General features: G+C 40.1%; 2 protein-coding genes across 3 annotated transcripts in view; one reads left to right on the top strand and one right to left on the bottom strand.

The window, feature by feature from the left end:
* UBAC2 (UBA domain containing 2) overlaps positions 1 to 18,578 on the bottom strand; it is a 159,131-nt gene that overhangs the window by 67,428 nt on the left and 73,125 nt on the right. The gene's annotated exons all lie outside the window — the stretch shown is intronic.
* On the top strand, positions 4,492 to 16,923 carry GPR183 (G protein-coupled receptor 183). The gene is made up of 2 exons (XM_007467219.1): positions 4,492 to 4,640; positions 15,675 to 16,923. The coding sequence occupies exon 2, from the start codon at positions 15,693 to 15,695 to the stop codon at positions 16,773 to 16,775; it is 1,083 nt and encodes a 360-aa protein (XP_007467281.1). The 5' UTR covers positions 4,492 to 4,640; positions 15,675 to 15,692; the 3' UTR covers positions 16,776 to 16,923.

The following is an 18,578-nucleotide window of genomic DNA, read 5'->3' as shown; positions in this document are numbered from 1 at the left end:
GCGGGCCTCTCCCTGTTGTGGCCTCTCCCGTTGCGGAGCACAGGCTCCGGACGCGCAGGCTCAGCGGCCATGGCTCACGGGCCCAGCAGCTCAGCGGCATGTGCGATCTTCCCGGACCGGGGCACGAACCTGTATGTATCCCCTGCATCGGCAGGCGGACTCTCAACCACTGCGCCACCAGGGAAGCCCTCAGTTTCACCGTTTGAGTGAATCTGTGAGAGGCAGTGGGCCAGCCACAGCAGCTCTGTCCACATCTCTAAGTAAGAAGCAGCCCCGAACCTCAAGGAACTAGAGCTCCAAGATGGCGAACTCACATTCCTACGAGGGCAAGGCGGGAGACGTGAATGAGGCATGTGGTCTGGACACAAACTTACACCCATTCTTCATTAAACTCACGGCTTAATTTAATTAGTCTTTTATTTTCTCATGTTTTGGATAAGTGGCATCGTACAAAGAACGACTGCTTTTACCATAAGAAAAATACAAGAAATACTTTTCACTTCCACAAAGAAATGTTCTCATTATCATCTCTGTGGAAACAACAGGTCCCTCTCGTGCATTTTCCCATCTTCGATAGAGAATGTATTATTAAAAAAAATCATTCACTGTCCTCTCGGTTCTATTAAAAACAAAACAAAACCAAACACATGTTGAAGATGTGATAAATGGCAGCATCATCTACAGGCAGCTGTAAGAATGTAGTAAATGCTAGAAGAGGGAAAACCCCAACCAGTGAACAGCTGAGCGCCAGGCCCTGGTCAGGACTGGAGACCCGAAGACGGGTAAGATGCAGCCTCCTGTGGTCTCGTAAGGAGACGGCAGGGACAGGGCAGCAGAGGTCTGCAGACAGCTCGGCTGACGTGTCTGGAATGCTTCACTCCTCTGGCCCTCCTCCTGGGGCAGGGAAGGAGATACATGCTTGTGGTTATCCCAGCATTGGACCCAGTGCTTGGCACAGGAGAAAAGCTCATTTAATGTGGGGCAATGAAACAATTCTTATTCTTGAACAGCCGTATGATCTACATCTTAACTAACTACATAGGGTTTTTTAAAAAAATCTCCCATAAGATTATTCATTTTATGAGGAAGCACCACGTTCTATTTAGCGTTGCATCCCCCCAGTGCCTAATGTGGACACTTACCCGTAATCGACCGGCAACATTTGTTAGATTAAAAAAAAAAATTAACGAAAGCAATGTTAACAGAGGGTTATTTAAATTGTCATATTCTAAATATCAATACTACACACAAACACAGCTGGTGAGGCAGCTGTGCATTCTTTTCATTAAAAAGAACAAGTTAATCGCTCCTGGGCTTAAAATCCTGCAATGACCCACCGCCAGCCAAAAGTAAAAGCCAAAGTCATGACAAACACGCATAAGACCCTGCGTCCCCCACCCTGACCTGCCTTCTACTCCGTAGACTCCCCCTACTCGCTCTCACTGCTCCCCGGACACAGGACCGGGCACACTGTGCCCCAGGGCACGTGCTGCTGCTTCCCCCTCTCCTGGCCATCTTCCCACAGACAAGTACATCACTCACTCCCTTACACCCTTCAGGTCTTCACTCAAATGGCACCTTCTCCAAGAAGCCCTCCCTGACCACCCTACTCCAAACTGTAGCCTGCGCCCACCTCACAGCCCCACCCCTACTCTGCCTTCTCTCTTTCCTCTCCCCACAGCACCAATAACCTAATTTACTACGCGGCTTATTTATCATCTGTCTCCACGACTGGGATGGAAGCTCCACGAAGGCAGGGATCTCTGTCAGTCTGTTTGCTGCTTTACCTCCACTCTCTAGAACCACGCCTGGCACAGGGTAGTTGCTCAGTGAGTCCTTGCTGAATCAATGAATTTCTCTTTAAAATGGTAAAACCATACAGCAGAATTTGTCTTTTGTTTTAAAGAACCCCTTTTCTTGTTTTGCTGTTTTTAATGGGATTAAAACATACAGTTTCATAGATATACTCAAAATGTGGCCTGTTGTTCTCTTGGTAATAATAAGAAAACTCTATTTTGGTGGCACTTGAGTTTCTCACTACAGAACATGTCTTTAGGTACTTAACTTATAGAAGGTCTTCTGTTTACATTTAGCAATAAAGTGTAAAGAGTGAAGCTATAATAAAAAATCCGAAGCAGAGTTCTTGCTTGAGGTTACATTCCAGTGTAAACTAAGAAATATTGATAGGAATTTTAATGACCCCAGCTCATATCGTATATACCAATAGAAGAAATTTCAAAATTCCTTAGAAGTTATTCATCACTGTGTAGTTTTAAATGATGACTAAACACTAAACCACATCTACCCATAATACAAAAGCATATAGTTCAGACCACAGTTATACAGGTTGTTTTGTAGAAAATTTCCATTGCTATTTCTATACACACTGAGTGTTTTTAGTCACTGACCAGTTTTTCTCTTTTCCTTATTTTATGACAACATTTGTTCCTTGTATTGGCAACAATAACTCAGTTTGACCTTTTTGTATTGTGAGCAGCTAACTTCTGGAAGTCCTATCTGGCTTAAGCATATAGGGCTGAAGTTCAGAAAAGAGGAACACGGTTTATAAAGAATTCATTCACTAACGCCACTAATATTTATTGAGTATCTACTCTATACTCACAACTGTGCTTGACAGAACAAATAACATAGTAGAAACTCTCAGTTCAGGTCACAAACGTCCATCTCTTCTACAGAAAAGGACATGGACTCCACTTTTACAGTACAATTACAGAAATCCTGGTAACTTTCAACAATAAAAATAAGGTTTGTGAGCTCATGGAATTATCTCACACTAAACCTCAATGGCATCTCAGAGGACAATTACCCTATCACCTCTTCTTTATACACTTGACTACTCTAATACCAAAAAAAAAGGGGAGATCCAGTTTGCTAGAACATTTACTTTAGCTACATTTCATGATATAACAACGTTTTACTTAATAAAAACTATTTCAAAAACTAAAAACCAAAACCCCACCACGATGGCTTTTCAACAAACTGAGAAACTTCTCAACAGTGTCTTCTTCAAGGATTCTTCAACCCAAGCTTTAAAGGAACCAGTTCTAGAAGATTTTATCACATTGATCCACCAAATCACAAAATCTCTGCATTTCCCCCTCACAGAATTATTGGACTAGGAATGATCTTGGTGATCATTTAGTTCAGTACTTTTATTTTATATAATGGGGTGGAGACCCAAAGAATTTAGGTGAGTTGTAGCTCTTCTGTTTGACAAGGTTCCTCTACAGATCTTCAGCACTTTAGAGCTTATAAGAACCTAACAAGCCTCTCAATGGAATAACACCACTGAGAGGCTAAAGGTCCTCGGCCACTCTGACATAATCCTGGAGTGGAAGGGCCTCTGAGGTCACAGGGTTACAAATTCCTACCAAATGATTCAATTCTCTCTACAACATCCCTCAAAATAGTCATCCTGTTTATGCAAGCACCTGAATAAGAGACAACATGCCATTTTTTTATGATCTCAACTTCTGAGATCTACTTTCACATTTTGATTTGAAAGCTGTCTGGTAACCTCCTCGTACAAGGCCTTCCTTCTACTCCCTGGAGTTAGGAAGACTAACACATACAATCTAAACCCTTTACCATGAGAGCTTCCTAACACGTGAGGGTAATGATCACGTCCCTGCCAAGCCCAGACATGCTCAGTTTATTCCATCATTTCTCCTAAGACCTGGCATCTAGACCCCTCACCACCCATGCTCTAAGGTCATCCGTGCCCTGGTAAAATGCAGCTTCCTGAGCTCACCGGGAATGGCCAGATCATCTCTCTTGTTCTGAGCGCTATATTTCCATTATTTTAGCCTGCAAATCAATTTGCATTTTGATAGCCATGTGACACTGTTGGTTTAAACTGAGTCCATTAAGACTTGAAGGTGAACAGCACAGGTCTCCTTCATCCTGTGCACGAGAGGCAATTCTAGCTGTAGGATGCCCCCTTCAACTCTTCCCTTGTCATGCATGTGTCCATGCAATCAGCGATCCAGTCAGTTGGTCTCCCGCCTGAAAATACTGACTAATCACTGCACACATGCAAAAGAGCATTTTTCTCCACTCACCACAGAAATTTCTGTTTCTTTCTCATTAAGCTGTTGATAAGATACAGAATGAGTGAACTACTCCCTGCACCAAGTTTCCAGGCAGACAGAATTGTCAAAATTGACATTTTTTCCCTTAAAACCTTTAAAAACTCACACTTTACACATAATATGGATACAAAATCATCAATAACTATGATTCTTTTTTTTTTCCTGGTTAAGGTTTATCGCTTCAGTCTCTTCCAAAGGATTTTTTTTAAACTTAAATCTTTATAGAAAAATTTATAAAGTTCCATAGATATCAAAAATTCATAAAGTCCAAGGGGTTTTTGGATAACTCTTTTTAAAAAATTCACTAACAGAAAAATTTCACTTCCTATTAACAAAAAAAAAGTGCACACGCACACATCAGACTAACTGATCATTACTGTGCTCAGTCACAGGGTGACAGAAAAAAAGCCACCACCATAAAAGGATGTCTGCATAATCTCCCTTAAAACAACGTGCCAAGGTTAACCTACTTCAGTTTGGGCGAATACTGACTGCTACCACACAGAGGTCCCAACAAGGCACTAAGAGGTAAGTACCAGATATTCTGCTTTTTCAACAAGGTCTTGTGAGTTAAGAAAAACTTTGAAACCCTAATTAAGGTTTAAGGTAAAGGTAAAGAATCTATTCAACAAAAAAGCTATAAACATTTCTAACAAAGATTTTATCATTAATATAGTTGAGACTCTCTGGTGACTGGCAGTTCTAAGAAGCTGATACTAAGCTGGGTGAAAGCAATGGATCATGACAGAAATATCTTTGCCAAGAAACAGGGCTTACTTTGTACTTCTGTGTGAACTCACAATTACAAAAAACAGTATCAAATATTAATCATCAAATACTGCCAGTATTTCAGGATACTTTATGAAGGAAAGGAACAAAGTTATTTTAAAATGGAGTATTCCTACACTTAAATGTACTGTACTTATAACAAGTTATACAGCACAATTTAAAATAAAAGTTAGTACATGTTACTATTTGACCACATATGTTAAGTACATAAAAGTTTTTCCTATACTTCTATTATTTCCCTACTTTTATACTTTCTATTATTTCTCAGGATAGAATCCCAGTAGTAGAATTCCTGGGGCAAAGGGTACACATTTAAAAAAAAAAAACAACTTCAGATATAAATTGATATTTTTCAGTTTACAAAAACATTTTACCAATTTACTCTCCCACCAGTGACAGTCTGGGCCTCACTGCTTCTCAGCCAACATGAGTATTTTAATTCTAAATATAAACTATTAATCTAACAAGTGAAAAAAGAACATCTCTTTGCTTTATATTTATCTGATGATCAGAAAGACTAAACACGTCTCCGTATTTTTTTCTAGAACTTCTGTGTGCCTAAAAAATATCACAAAACAATGAATTATATGCAGTGAATTGCCAGTATTTACGTCCAGGTTGGGAATGGAGGTAACAGAAACTTGGTAAAATATAAGCTGTGCAGAGACTTCCTCTAAAGGAGGGTGTGTGTTTTTTTTTAATTTTGGCGGGGAGGTGGTCTTACTTTAAGTACAACATAGCGTAGTGGTTAAGAGCATGGGCTCTGGAGTCAGGCTTGAACTGGGGCTCCATTATTTACCAGCTGCGTGACTCTGGACAAGTTACTTCTCAGGCTTCAACTGCTTCATTTGTAAAATGGGGAGTAATCATACTGCCCAGGTCTTGAAGCACTGGCTCTCACAGTAAGTGCTGGAAAACTGCCTGTTACCGTTCTCTCTTCTCTCTCCCCATTAAACCACGGAAGGATGAATCCAATACGCAAAGTTTCCTTGCCCTATCATTTCTATGGGAATTATTTTTCTTGAACTTATTTCTAGATCTTTAGAAAATATTTTACATGAAGACTGAGTCTATGGATGATTATACATCTAACTGTATTTTCTGCCTGGACTTTGCATTTGCTAGTATTTCAGTGCATGTTTTCTCTTGGGGGTTAATCATAGTTTTTGGACATAATACTGCAAAGAGCACACTGCTCCAGAAAGCATTCTCACTCACAAGGTTCACCTATCATGTGGTGGTGGGAATTCCTTTTATAAATCACTTTCAACTAGCTTCTGAGAGCTTTTCAGTAACATGACCAGTCATTTAATGGAATAAATATTAACTCAGGTCACTATATGACTTTCATTCATTTATGCTTTCCAGAGGCATTTACTAGATATCTGTTGCTGGCCAGTTCTGAAACACTCTATGGGATAAAATGAGATAAAGCCATCATCCTTAAGAAGTTTACATCTAAAAAAAGAGCTCACCATCCAGTAAAGGAGTTTACTAGTGACAGCTTTCTCTCTGCTATGGTTAAGGGCCTCCTGGAGTTGTTAAAATGCCCTGGTTGTGTATGTGCTGAGGATGTGCAGTATCCTCCAGTCTGTATCCTTCTTAGCTTCCCAGGAAGTTTGTAAAATAGTGGGCTTCAGTGTAAGATGAAATAACACACGTTAAAATCCTCTGAAAACGACAGAGGTAACAAAGATCCTTGTGGTATCTGGAAAGCCCAAAGAGAAGAATAAAAATATTTTGCTAAATATCTGCAAATATTTAAATAGCAGTATAAAAATAAATTAACGGCGTAAGAGCTATCCTAGGTCTTCACCATCCTCTCTCAGTGGAAATTTTAGTCCAAACTGTTTTATAGAAATCTTGTTAAAAATCTAAATTTATTTATAAAACTTTTACTTACTTTGAAATATGCTACAAATAAATTAATGAATTCCTGATTTATATCAACATATTTCCCTCCTTCCCTTCCCTCCTCCCTCTTCCCATCTCCCTAGCCCTTCTCTGCTCTCTGGTTGAGAAAGGTGTATGAGTTGGTATGCGTTAAAGTTTTGAGATGTCTTCCTATTTTACTTGTTTCCTACCAATAACATCAGATCATGCTGGAAATAGGAGCTAGGGCTAAAACATACTACACTGAATGTGATTTCTGGAGCCAAACTGCCTGGATTAAATCCTGACACTTAACAGCTGTGTCTTTAGGCAAGACTCATAAGTGCTCTGTGCCTCAGTTTCACCAGTGGCAATGGATTTGGGAAAGTTTTGTGAGATTCAGTGAATGAACATACATAAGGTGCCCAGGGCAGTGCCTGGGACACAGTCTATGCTGAATAATACTGGTTACTATTATCAATCAAATGTATCCTGCAGTCTGATAAGAAACTCTGAGGATCAAGAAAGCTGGGATTCTGCTATTCCTTAACGGATATTTACTGAGCATCAACCATGGGCCAGCTGGAGATGCACAAAATTAACAACACAGCTCCCACTCTCAGGACTTCACAGGCCAGTAGGAAACAGAAACAAAACAAACAGTACAGATGCCAGTACAGAGGGCAGTGCCCTAGTGAGGACACCCCACGCTGCCTTTCTGCGGGGCAGGGGGAGGTGCTGTCGGGGGAGCAGGAGAGGATAAAACCAGGGAAGCTTCCGGGAGCAGCTGATTCTGAGCGAAGCCCTGAAGGAAAGCAGGAGCTGAGGATGCAGGACCGGGGAGAGGAGGCTCCAGAGAGAAGCAAGAGGGTCAGAAAGGAACAGAGCTGTGAGAGAACACAGGACATCAAAAGACAGCAAAGCAATCTAGTATGGCCGGAGCCAGGGGGTCACAGGATGGAAGACGGCTAGAGATCCAGCTGAAGAGGGAAGCAGACCCCGAGCACGAAGGAGACCGTGGGGCGTGACAGACGGCTTTCAGTTTGCCTGGGCACCATCTGAACGGCACTGTGCGCGCTGCAACTGCAACTCCACGGAGAAGTGAGGGCGGCCTGAGGCAGGCAGGGCAGTGGGAGCAGCACGCACACAGGCAGACGGACAGACAGAAGGGGACGTGCAGAGGAGAGGCCGGGGGCCGGCGGGCTGAAGGCAGGAGGCAGCGGGGGACGAGGACACGGAGGCCTGCGTGGTCCCTGGCTTGGCAACTGTCCTGAGGGGGGACCCTGAGCAAATGATCCAATCTCTCCCGAATTTTGCTTATCCATAAAATAAGGATATTTCATGTTTCTAACTAATTTCTATGAGGTAACAGAGACGAAAATCAAAATTTGAAACTCCCTTGAACTTTAAGGAGAAAGGGTACATATTGTTTCTAGAAATATTTTGGATTCAGAGGACAAAGATTATACTAACTCATCCCTTCATTATAAGGAGTCTTTGTATATTATGCAGTTGGTTATCCTACATACAGGTCAAATCATGCCACAGGGAAACACAGTATTTGTCTTCCTTACACTGAAATGAGTATTACGGTGGGATTATTTTTTCTTCCAGTTCCTAAACATTATGCCATATATTTCAAGTCCACAGTGCTACCACCTCCTCTGTCTTCATCTCTGAAGACTTTCATACCATCCTAGTCAGTATTAAAGCTGCCAAAAGCCACACAAGGAATAAATAATCAGTGAAAGGTGAAAGAAAAATAGCCAGACTATGTAAAACCCCAAATGTGCAAGTGGGTGTTTAACCAGATAACACAAATGTCAGGCACCTTTCACTTTCCCATCAATTCCAATGTACGTGTTTGCAGAAGGTGAAGTGTCTTTAGCGGGTGCCCACTGGGTTCAGGACACCACCGAGGCACAAAGAGGAAAGTGCAGATGGGCCAATGCTGGTTTTTTGTTGTTTTTTTTTCTGTTCTGAAGAAGCTCCCTGTGCACTGTCCTGCACATGACCCTGTGCAGACCTACTGAGAGGTGGGCAGGACCAGGCTGTGTCCTGAGGTGAGCCGCAGGGTCACCCTTCCACGAGCCGGAGGATGCAAGCAAGCGAGCTCCCTAGGAGACAGGGAAGAGAGGTGCCCTCAGACACACTGACCACAGACGACCCGACTCCTGACACAAACACTCTGGCACGTGGGAGGTTCTGTCTGAGAAAGTGGGGGCACCTGTCAGTGATCACCTTTCTGGACAACCTTCCCTATATAGTCTCCCAAAAAATCAATCTTGGACACAGCTATCAACTTAGGACTCAAAGCTAGCGGAAAAAATAAAAAAGTATCACCTGATAGTGTAGGAAGATCTCTTTGACTAGGTTATCGGGGTGTGTGCTGGCTGTCAGAGCGGTTAAGAGCAGGGTAGTAGTCTGGAACGGCCATCAGACTGCACCAGTGGAGGGACGTGAGGCTGGGCCTGTGCTGGTCACTGCCCGTCTGTGCCTCAGGGATGCCTGTTTCGCACCTGCCTATTTTGCAGGCCAGTGGGACACACAACTGCTCAGGTGATGGTTGTTGAGTCACCGTAAAGCAGGTGAGAAACATGACTGGTTGAGTGCTAGGCCCCGGTATGTGTGACACTGGACCAAACTCAGATGTCCCCGTTTGCTCGGCTTCGAGAACAAGGAGGCTTTTTCAAGCAACTGACAAATACGTATAAAACTAGGTAACAGGAGGAAGCAGCAATGATTTCTTTCTTCCATGGGGTATGTTTGTCCTCAAAGGCAGTAAACAGCCTCAGCCTGCTGTCCTGATCCATCTGTGCTCGTCTGCTTCCCAGGAGACCAAATCCTTGTTGCTCCTTTGAGCCTGGAGCCTTCCTCTGCCCCCTCCTTTCCCAGTGACTTTATTTTCCCACTCCAGAAATTCTCCCTCAATCTTACCCCTCTTCAACAAAATAACCAAAGGACAGTGTAGCAACAGAAATCAGACAAACAATGGGATCAAACAACAACACTCATCATTTAACAACAGACAAGTATCACTTGTATCTGCACGTCCACTCTTCGGGTTGTTTTTGAGAGCGTACTCCTGTAACTTCCTCTTTGGTGCAGGCCACTGTGGGCACTTTGAGTCACAGCATCTCAATGTGTAAACATGGTCCTGAGCAGACTTCACCTCACAGAGAAGTCACCTCTTATTAATGATCATGTCAGCATGATCTGACCCATTCGATTCATTGCTAAGGACTGAATTTAAACAAAATTACTAGAAGTTTAACCCCTTCTCACTTTTAAGTGTTGATGATTATTAAGAGAATAAATATTAGGGGTAAAGGTGACATTTCAGAAATCTTAAAGCTAAACACTAAAAGCCGGTATTCTAGCATTTACTAAATCTTTGAATATAATGAGGATTTTATTCTGTTTCTGCCACAAATAAAAGCTAAGAAAATCATTATCCAAGTAAGTAAACTGCGATTGCAGAAGTACCCTGTGAAAAATCACAAATGCCTCCAAGTTGGTATCCAGGGTAAATAGTTCTAGAGTACAAATCACATTAGCTCTTAGTTTTCTTTAATAGTAATAAATGAGTTTTGAGGGGGCCTTTTATTTTTTCCTTTCTGTGGCTAGAAAGAACTTGACAGTACATGTCAACATGTCTGGTTATGCAAAAATGACACGATAGTGTCTTAAGAAACACTAGCTACTCTATTAGTGAGGAAATCAATTCTAGAGAAAAGCACACACAGGCCCACTTTCAAAAATGTAAGTGAAAATACTTCGGAGGATATTTTGCTGTGGAAGAACTTGCTGTTTTACACATGTTAGGATAATAGTAAAGTTAAAAGGATCAATATTGCATTACAGAGACAAACCTGAGATAGCCTCCCTTGCTTATTAACAAAAATGTTAAGAGAACTGGCACAGATGGCTGCCCCGTAGTTCCTTGGGTGGAACCTGAATAAGGACCCATACTTCCCGCAGCCCAGGTACAATCTGTGCCCTCAGGGCAAAGCTTGCAATCCTCATTCTTGTCTCTCAGCTGTGAGGCACTAAGGACAATTTAGGGACATTGTACATCTTTTCATCAGAAAGCATTATGAGGAAATTATAATTATTACAGGTACAAGTATTCTAAGGAAAAAAAATTTAGAACAAACATTTCTTTATGCTTTTCTTAAGGCAATAAAATGACGAGCCATAGTATCAATACTTTCAAGTACAACTCAGTGTATCTATCCTAAATACCATGTCAGACGCTGTTGTCTAATAATTATGACAAATACTTAAAATATAGTGAAAGAAAGAAAGAAAGAAAGAAAGAAAGAAAGAAAGAAAGGATTTAGTTATGACTAAAAGAGGAAGGACTAGAAACAGTTAAAAGGGGAATTTGCAATCGAAAGGTTGGTAAAGGAGCACTGTAATGCAAAGAGCAAGCAGAACCCGGGTGTGTGTGTGAGAAGAAACATAGCAAATACTGAGATAACGCCTCATTCAGACAACAGCACATTCCCAACATCCATCCTTCAGTTTGAGGTCCTCAGACATTAAAAGGTATCATTTCTGAATTTCCAGGATCTAGCATATAGAGGAGGCACTAAACCCAATTTTTGCTGAATAAAAGAATGGAGTAAGTCAAGGTTCAGGAAAGTAATCCTGAATCCTGAAATGATTAAAGGAAGGGATAAAATAATATTTCCGAGGGAAGATGATAATAAATTGGGACTGGTTGATATAAGAACAGGATAACAACAGTCAAGTATGTGAAAGTGGTTTTCTCTCAATTTGGAAAAGATAAAATGGACTAAAACTATAGCATTAGTAACACAGGATAAGTAACACCAAAGGTAATATACTAGAGCTGTTGACGGATGGAATCAACCTTCCAGAGGTTACTAAATATCCAAAAGAACACATTTCAAAACAGCCCAGATTCTCCTTTACTTGAGATCCTCTGGGTCAGCCCATTTACACATCCACGTTGTGCAAGTGCCTTTCTTGGACCGACTCGGGGCAGGGGCGGGCAGCAAACAGCCCTTCCCCAGTCTCCCCCTCAGGGCTCTATGACGCAGTGTCCACCAGTCTGGCCTCCCACTTGGGAAGGCACCTCTCCTGGAGTGGGAGTCCCGTTGTCCTCTGGAAGAATCGTCTCCCTGCTCTGGAATGGCTAGGCCACATGTGCCCCAGCTGTTTGTGTACAGGTGAGGATGGCCCTGAAGCCTAGACCACTTTGAAACTACAAACTCTCAGTTCTTGAAAGGCAGCGTGAAGCAGCTGCCCCTGCCGAGGACTGGACAGAGTAGGAGGCTTGAAGCCAGGTTGGCAGAGAGAAGGATCCAGCATGACCCTTACCTTCTCTGACAGAGGTTTCCTCGAGTGGAGAGTGGGTGCGTGATGGCAACACCTGGCTTGCAGGGCTGCTGGGACGGTTCTTCCAGACGTGACTTAAGGTAGGCACCTAGCGAAAACTAAGGCATAAATCTGAATAAAGAGCACTAGCTTTGAAAAGTATGTCAGAGGACAAGGCTTTTGCAAGAAGAGCTGAATTTCAAAAAAGATTTCTTCAGATTAAAAAAAATTATTTACCTATTTACTCATTTCATAGTCAATTCATGTTTGGTGTTAAAAATTTAGAATATATGATGAAACTCAAAAATTACTTGTACTTGTGAATTATGTTTTGGCCTATATATCCATGCAGGGATGTGTGTGTGAACAGCTGCTTTTCCTACCCGCAAAGTGGCCTGTTGTGGAACCTGCTTTCCTTACTTAACATCATTCTCTGTCAGGAAATAGGCATCTACATTGCCATTTTCAGTGGCTGCATCGTATTCTACTATATGGCCATAAAATACTTAACCAGTTCCCTAATGATGGACATTTGATTTGGTTGCAAATTTTCGCACTTAAAATTAATACTGTGTTAAACATCTTTTTCTTAACTTAGAATGTTCTGAAAACACTGCCTTTTGTGACTCTACTGGATGCTTTATTTCATTCAGTGAAGCAGCTGGGCACGCATTTACAACTGGCAGGCAATGGCACATTCTCTGATTCATACATTAGGGTAACTTTCCTAATCTCTACAATAATTATTATTCAGATGGAGGATTAGCAGACTCCACAGTGTATTTTTTTCCTCACCATGTATTTCAAAGGCGGTTCCTAGGAACCTGCTTTGGAAGACTCCTCGAAATAAAATTTACATGTTGAGATTTTCAGAAAAAAATTTTTTTCACAAAAACTAGAAAAATAAAGGCAGCTCTTGATGCCTGTTCCTAAACTACAACCAGTGCCTGGAATTTCCACCTCTCCCTCATGTCCAGTCTCGGCTCCTGAAAGCCACTTCTCACATCAGCGACTGCATACTAACTGCATAAAGTTTTCCTACTTTTATTCCACAACTGCGATTTACACAATTTCCCTTTCAAGAATCACTCCATCCCCCCACCCCCGCACAAAATATAAAGTCCATATTTATTGGGTTTTGTTTGTTTTGTTTTCTATTTCATTAATATCTCCAATTAATTTTATTATTCTACTTTTTGGGGGCAAACAGTTCTTTTCTAGCTTCTTGGAGCTGTATATTTAACTTAGCTATTTTCAATTTTTTAAGAAATAAATGCATTCAAGGTTTTGCGTCAATCTCGGATTAACTCTTTAGCTGCATTCCACAGTTTCGTAGTATTTTTGTCCTTTGGTTCTAAGCGCTTCAAATTTTGCATTGTGATTTCTTAACCCATGAGTTCCTCAGAAAAATATATTTTTAGATTCCAAGTGCATCCTTTATCCTTTTATTTTTGATTTCTAACTTAGTTGCACTGTACTACTCACAAGGAATGTGAGCTGCTAGCTAATGACTTTCTGAGAAATCTGAGACACCTCTCATGATCTAGTACATGGTTAAATTTGCAAATAATTCTAATGTGCTTTCAGCACAAATTCTGTTAGCTTTTAAGTCATGTTGGGTCAATCTTTTTTTTACCTGTCATATTCTAATAAAAATGTGTTAAAATCTCCCATTATGGCTGTGGATCTGACCATTTCTCCTTTAAATTCTGTCAAATTTTGCTGTTACACGTACAATTCATGATTCTTTTTATGTCCTTGGTGAACTGTTCTTTTTAACTTGTGTAGCGACCTTCTTTACCCCTATTAATATTGATTGTGCCTTGGATTCTATTTTTTTCTGATGTTAATATTGCTACTCTGGCTTTCCACTGGTTGGGGTTTGCCTGGTATGTGTTTTCCCGTGCTTCTGTTTTCAAACTTTCCAAATCGCTTTGAGTTCCCTCTTTTCTAAGCAGCATACAGCTGGATTTTTAAAAATCCAAACCGACAGTCTCTGTCTTCTAATCGGTGAGTTCAAGCCATTTAAATTTGTTGTGACGCATTTCCTACCCTCTTATTTTGTGTTTTCCACCTATCATCCTCATTCCTTTGCTTTTTCCCAGTCTCCTTTCTTGTATTCCCTTGATTAGTAAAAAGTTCTACTCCCTTTGTTGCTTCCTTTTGCTTTAGGTTGTATTCCCATATTTTCATGACTAACCTATCAACACTGTAGATAATGCACACCTATGACATTAGCGCAATCCTCTTAGAACCCTCCTTGTCCGTCAGCATCACTGTTTTAAGAAGGTTAGAACTAAGTTAGCAGAGCTCCAATTCATTTAATACAGCAGTCAGAGAAGTAGATTTGATAAGGCTAGGGATAGAGTTCTTTCCTTTAACATATAGTACCATCATCACTAGATAAATTGAACTTTTCCCTCAGCTTTGGTGACTTTCAGATTTGTGCATAGAGATAGACCTATCAGAAAATTATTTTTCTTCTAAAAATAACTTCACAGAATTTGTTGCTCTTCTCTTCCTTAGTTTTATCCAAGTTCAGCCTCATATATGGAGTTTTATTGTAGGAGTTTTCCACTTTTCAACTGAGGACTTGAAATTTCATCTTAGACATTATTTATAATAAGAAAAGAGTTGGAAATAATCCAGATATTCATAAAGGGAGTAGGTAAGCAAATTATGCATTAACACACTGTAATACTGCAGAATATCTAACAAATGTCTATATAAGATCTACACATATGACAAAAATATAGATGACACTGATCCATGAACATGGTAAATGAATAAAGCAGAACACAGAACACCACATGTGTAATGCTTCCTACAGTGTGTATATGTAGGAACACATACTGCATGCATCAGCGGGGTGTCTGCATTAATTTTAAAGTTTCCCCTTGAAGCTCTTACGTTTTTCCCCTTTTTGTTTCTTTTTCTTTTTTTGTGTTGGGGTCGCTGTGGTCATCGTCTTCTTTTCTTTCTTTCTTTCTTTTTTTTTTAAGAAAACCTAACACAGGCCTTAGCTTGTTTCTCACAATTTTTGGGTTAACACAAATCAGATCACTGTGGTAAGTTCATATTTCACTACATAAATGTGTGACTGATTTCATTTCCTGGCAGTGATACGCATTTGGCGGAAAAAAAAAGTCCAACTGATATTCAATGTAAAAGCAAAGTTTTAGGCTTCCTGCAACGTGGGGTGCTTTACATGATTTTACTCTTAACCAGACGATGATTCAGAAAAAGGAAGGGGAAATTTCTGCCGAAAAAGTCAGTGCAGTCCCTCTTCTCGCAAAAATACATTTGCCCTATTTAAACGGTTCTATTTCCTTTGCCAGAGCTTTGCCAAAACCACCAAATTGTGAGAGTAAAAAACATAAATTTTATTCTCTGCTCTTTCTGTTACTATATAGTATGTAACCACATTACGTATCACAGATTATAAAAAATTATATCAATCTTGAAATTTTAAAAGTTAGATCTATAGGAGGCAGTTTTTAATCGCTTTTAGTTAAATATGCTTTTAATTAAACGTACCCTTCTTGGTTTTTTTAGAGACCTTGAACACTGCTGATGGATATAAAAATGGACAACTTTACTACACCTTCTGAAGCTCCTCTGGAAGGCGACTGTGACCTCTATGCCCACCACCGCACCGCCAGGATCCTCATGCCTCTGCATTACAGCATCGTCTTTATAATTGGGCTCGTGGGAAACTTGTTGGCCTTGACTGTCATTATTCAAAACAGGAAAAAAATCAACTCTACCACTCTATATTCAACCAATTTGGTGATTTCAGACATACTTTTCACCACTGCTCTGCCTACACGGATAGCCTACTATGCACTGGGTTTTGACTGGAGAATTGGCGAGGCCTTGTGTAGGATAACTGCTCTCGTGTTTTACATCAACACGTACGCAGGCGTGAACTTCATGACCTGCCTGAGCATTGACCGCTTCTTTGCTGTGGTGCACCCCCTGCGGTACAACAAGATGAAAAGAATTGAACATGCAAAATGCATTTGCATATTTGTCTGGATTCTCGTATTTGCTCAAACACTCCCACTGCTCATAAAACCTATGTCAAAGCAGGAGGCTGAAAGGACTACGTGCATGGAATATCCAAACTTTGAAGAAACCAAATCTCTTCCCTGGATTCTGCTTGGTGCATGTTTCATAGGATATGTACTTCCGCTCGTAATCATTCTTATCTGCTATTCTCAAATCTGTTGCAAGCTCTTTAAAACTGCCAAACAAAACCCATTAACTGAGAAATCTGGTGTAAACAAAAAGGCTCTCAACACAATTATTTTTATAATTGCTGTGTTTGTTGTCTGTTTCACACCTTATCATATTGCAATTATTCAACACATGATTAAGAAGCTTCGTTTTCCTGATCTCCTGGAATGTAGCCAAAGATATTCATTCCAGATATCTCTGCACTTCACAGTATGCCTGATGAACTTCAATTGCTGCATGGACCCTTTTATATATTTCTTTGCATGTAAAGGGTACAAGAGAAAGGTCATGAAGATGCTGAAACGTCAAGTCAGTGTATCAATTTCCAGTGCCGTGAAGTCAGCCCCTGAAGAAAACTCACGTGAAATGACGGAAACTCAAATGATGATACATTCCAAGTCTTTAAATGGAAAGTAAAAAGGAATTAAATCTTGGATTTATAGCAAAGTAAACTGTATGACAAACTTTGCAGGACTTTTCTTATAAATCAAAATGATTGTTTAACTTCTAATTAGGATTCTTTTAAATTCCTGTCATTGGGCATTATTTCTCACCTCCAACTTGGAAGTAAATTGATATATATGCATTTTTTTACACTTGAGAACAACATTACGCAAAGTTCTAATTTGTAAATGAAATACTACACCAAAAGGGAGCGTATTTTAATAACTCACAGTGTAGAGAGAAAAGTTTTGTGTTAATGAAAAATTTAATCATTAATATTTCCTGCCAATAATTTGGCAAAAGAAAAAAAGACTGTTAAAATTGTATATTGCCAGTGTAGAAATGTTAATATTGTAACATATTCCTTTTCTTTTTTTTTGATAACATATTTCTTCAGTTCATGTTTCTTTCAATCTTAGACTTTATCTCCTCGATAATAAGTTTTTTTGTTTTGTTTTGTTCTGAGTCATAAATTTTTATTTCAAAAAACTCTTTGGAATAAAGAGCTGGATACTACAAAATTATGAGTATGTCCTTCAGTGCTCACTGTCAACTCTCAGCGAAAGTTACAGGGAGGATAAAATTAGCAGTAGACAGATTTTGGACAGCAACATTATGGTGATGAATGCAATGAAAGCTCTTCCCAAACAGCCAGCATAGCATTCAAGGGCCACTGCTCAGGAATACGACAAGGACTTCATGTGGCAGGAGGCACCACTTGCTAAATTCTTCTTGAGAATAAAAAAATATACAAATAGCCATGGTTTTTCTTGGGTCCCTAGGGGATGGTTTCTTATTTATACAGAAGTTGACAGTACCCTGTATCTGTATTTCAGGGGTTTGGGTTACCAGAAAGGGTAGGGAGAATGAGCAGTGGGGTGTAGTTGTCGCTTGCCTAAAGAAGATGGGGAGTAAAATGCAAAATCATAAACTTCAGAGTAGCCAGGATTCTTTACAACATTATATATTTGCTCAAATAAATACCTTTTTATGAGTAGCATGACCTCTGCAAGTACAGTCACCCATCTGCCAGCTCAAATTTGCTTTACTGAATCCCCAAATTATCCCAATACATGTTAGCAATGATACCAAGTTTGATAATGGAACTAAAGAAATGAAATGCTGTGTCATGAGTCATACTTAAAATTTTTATTAGGCTTTGTATCCTGGAAATATTTTCTTTTAAAGTCTTCTCTTACTCATTTTCAACTTTTATCCTGTAAGAAAACTAATCTTAATGGTTGATTCTGCACCATTTACTGAGTGCTTTCTGATTTGTATTTTGTTAATTTCACAGATAGCTAGCTGACCTTAAAAAGCCACTGTCAAAAATAGGCACTGGTCCTTGTTTCACCTCAAGGAGACAGGTGAGACCACAAGGATCCAAGTCAGGATCCTTCACTCCATCTAAGAAACTTTTCCAAGTGAAGGAGAAAAAAGGGCAAAACACTAAATTTTATGCAGGGTGGCACTTATGTAGTCATTTGAGTTGGATCCCAAAAGAGAAACCATTGTTAAAGTTGCTAAAGGAAAACCAGAAACAAAGCTTCCTGAATTTCAGATCATCTTTATGGCACACTAGCTCTATGACTATGTTCCAGCATAGACTATTGTATGTATAAACCAACATGCTGTTTCATAGCAGATAAGAGAGTCCTCTCAGTGCTAATGGTCAGTTCTTAAGATCCTCCTAACAAGGTAGTAAATACCTATGTCACTTGACAAAGGAATGACACACGCTTCTTTCTGAGTAGTCTTCTCCCTCCTTCCACTATA

Source organism: Lipotes vexillifer, unplaced genomic scaffold, assembly GCF_000442215.2.
Source record: "Lipotes vexillifer unplaced genomic scaffold, Lipotes_vexillifer_v1.1 scaffold291, whole genome shotgun sequence".
Classification (NCBI taxonomy): domain Eukaryota; kingdom Metazoa; phylum Chordata; class Mammalia; order Artiodactyla; family Lipotidae; genus Lipotes; species Lipotes vexillifer.
This window is presented reverse-complemented; position numbering and strand designations above follow the sequence as displayed.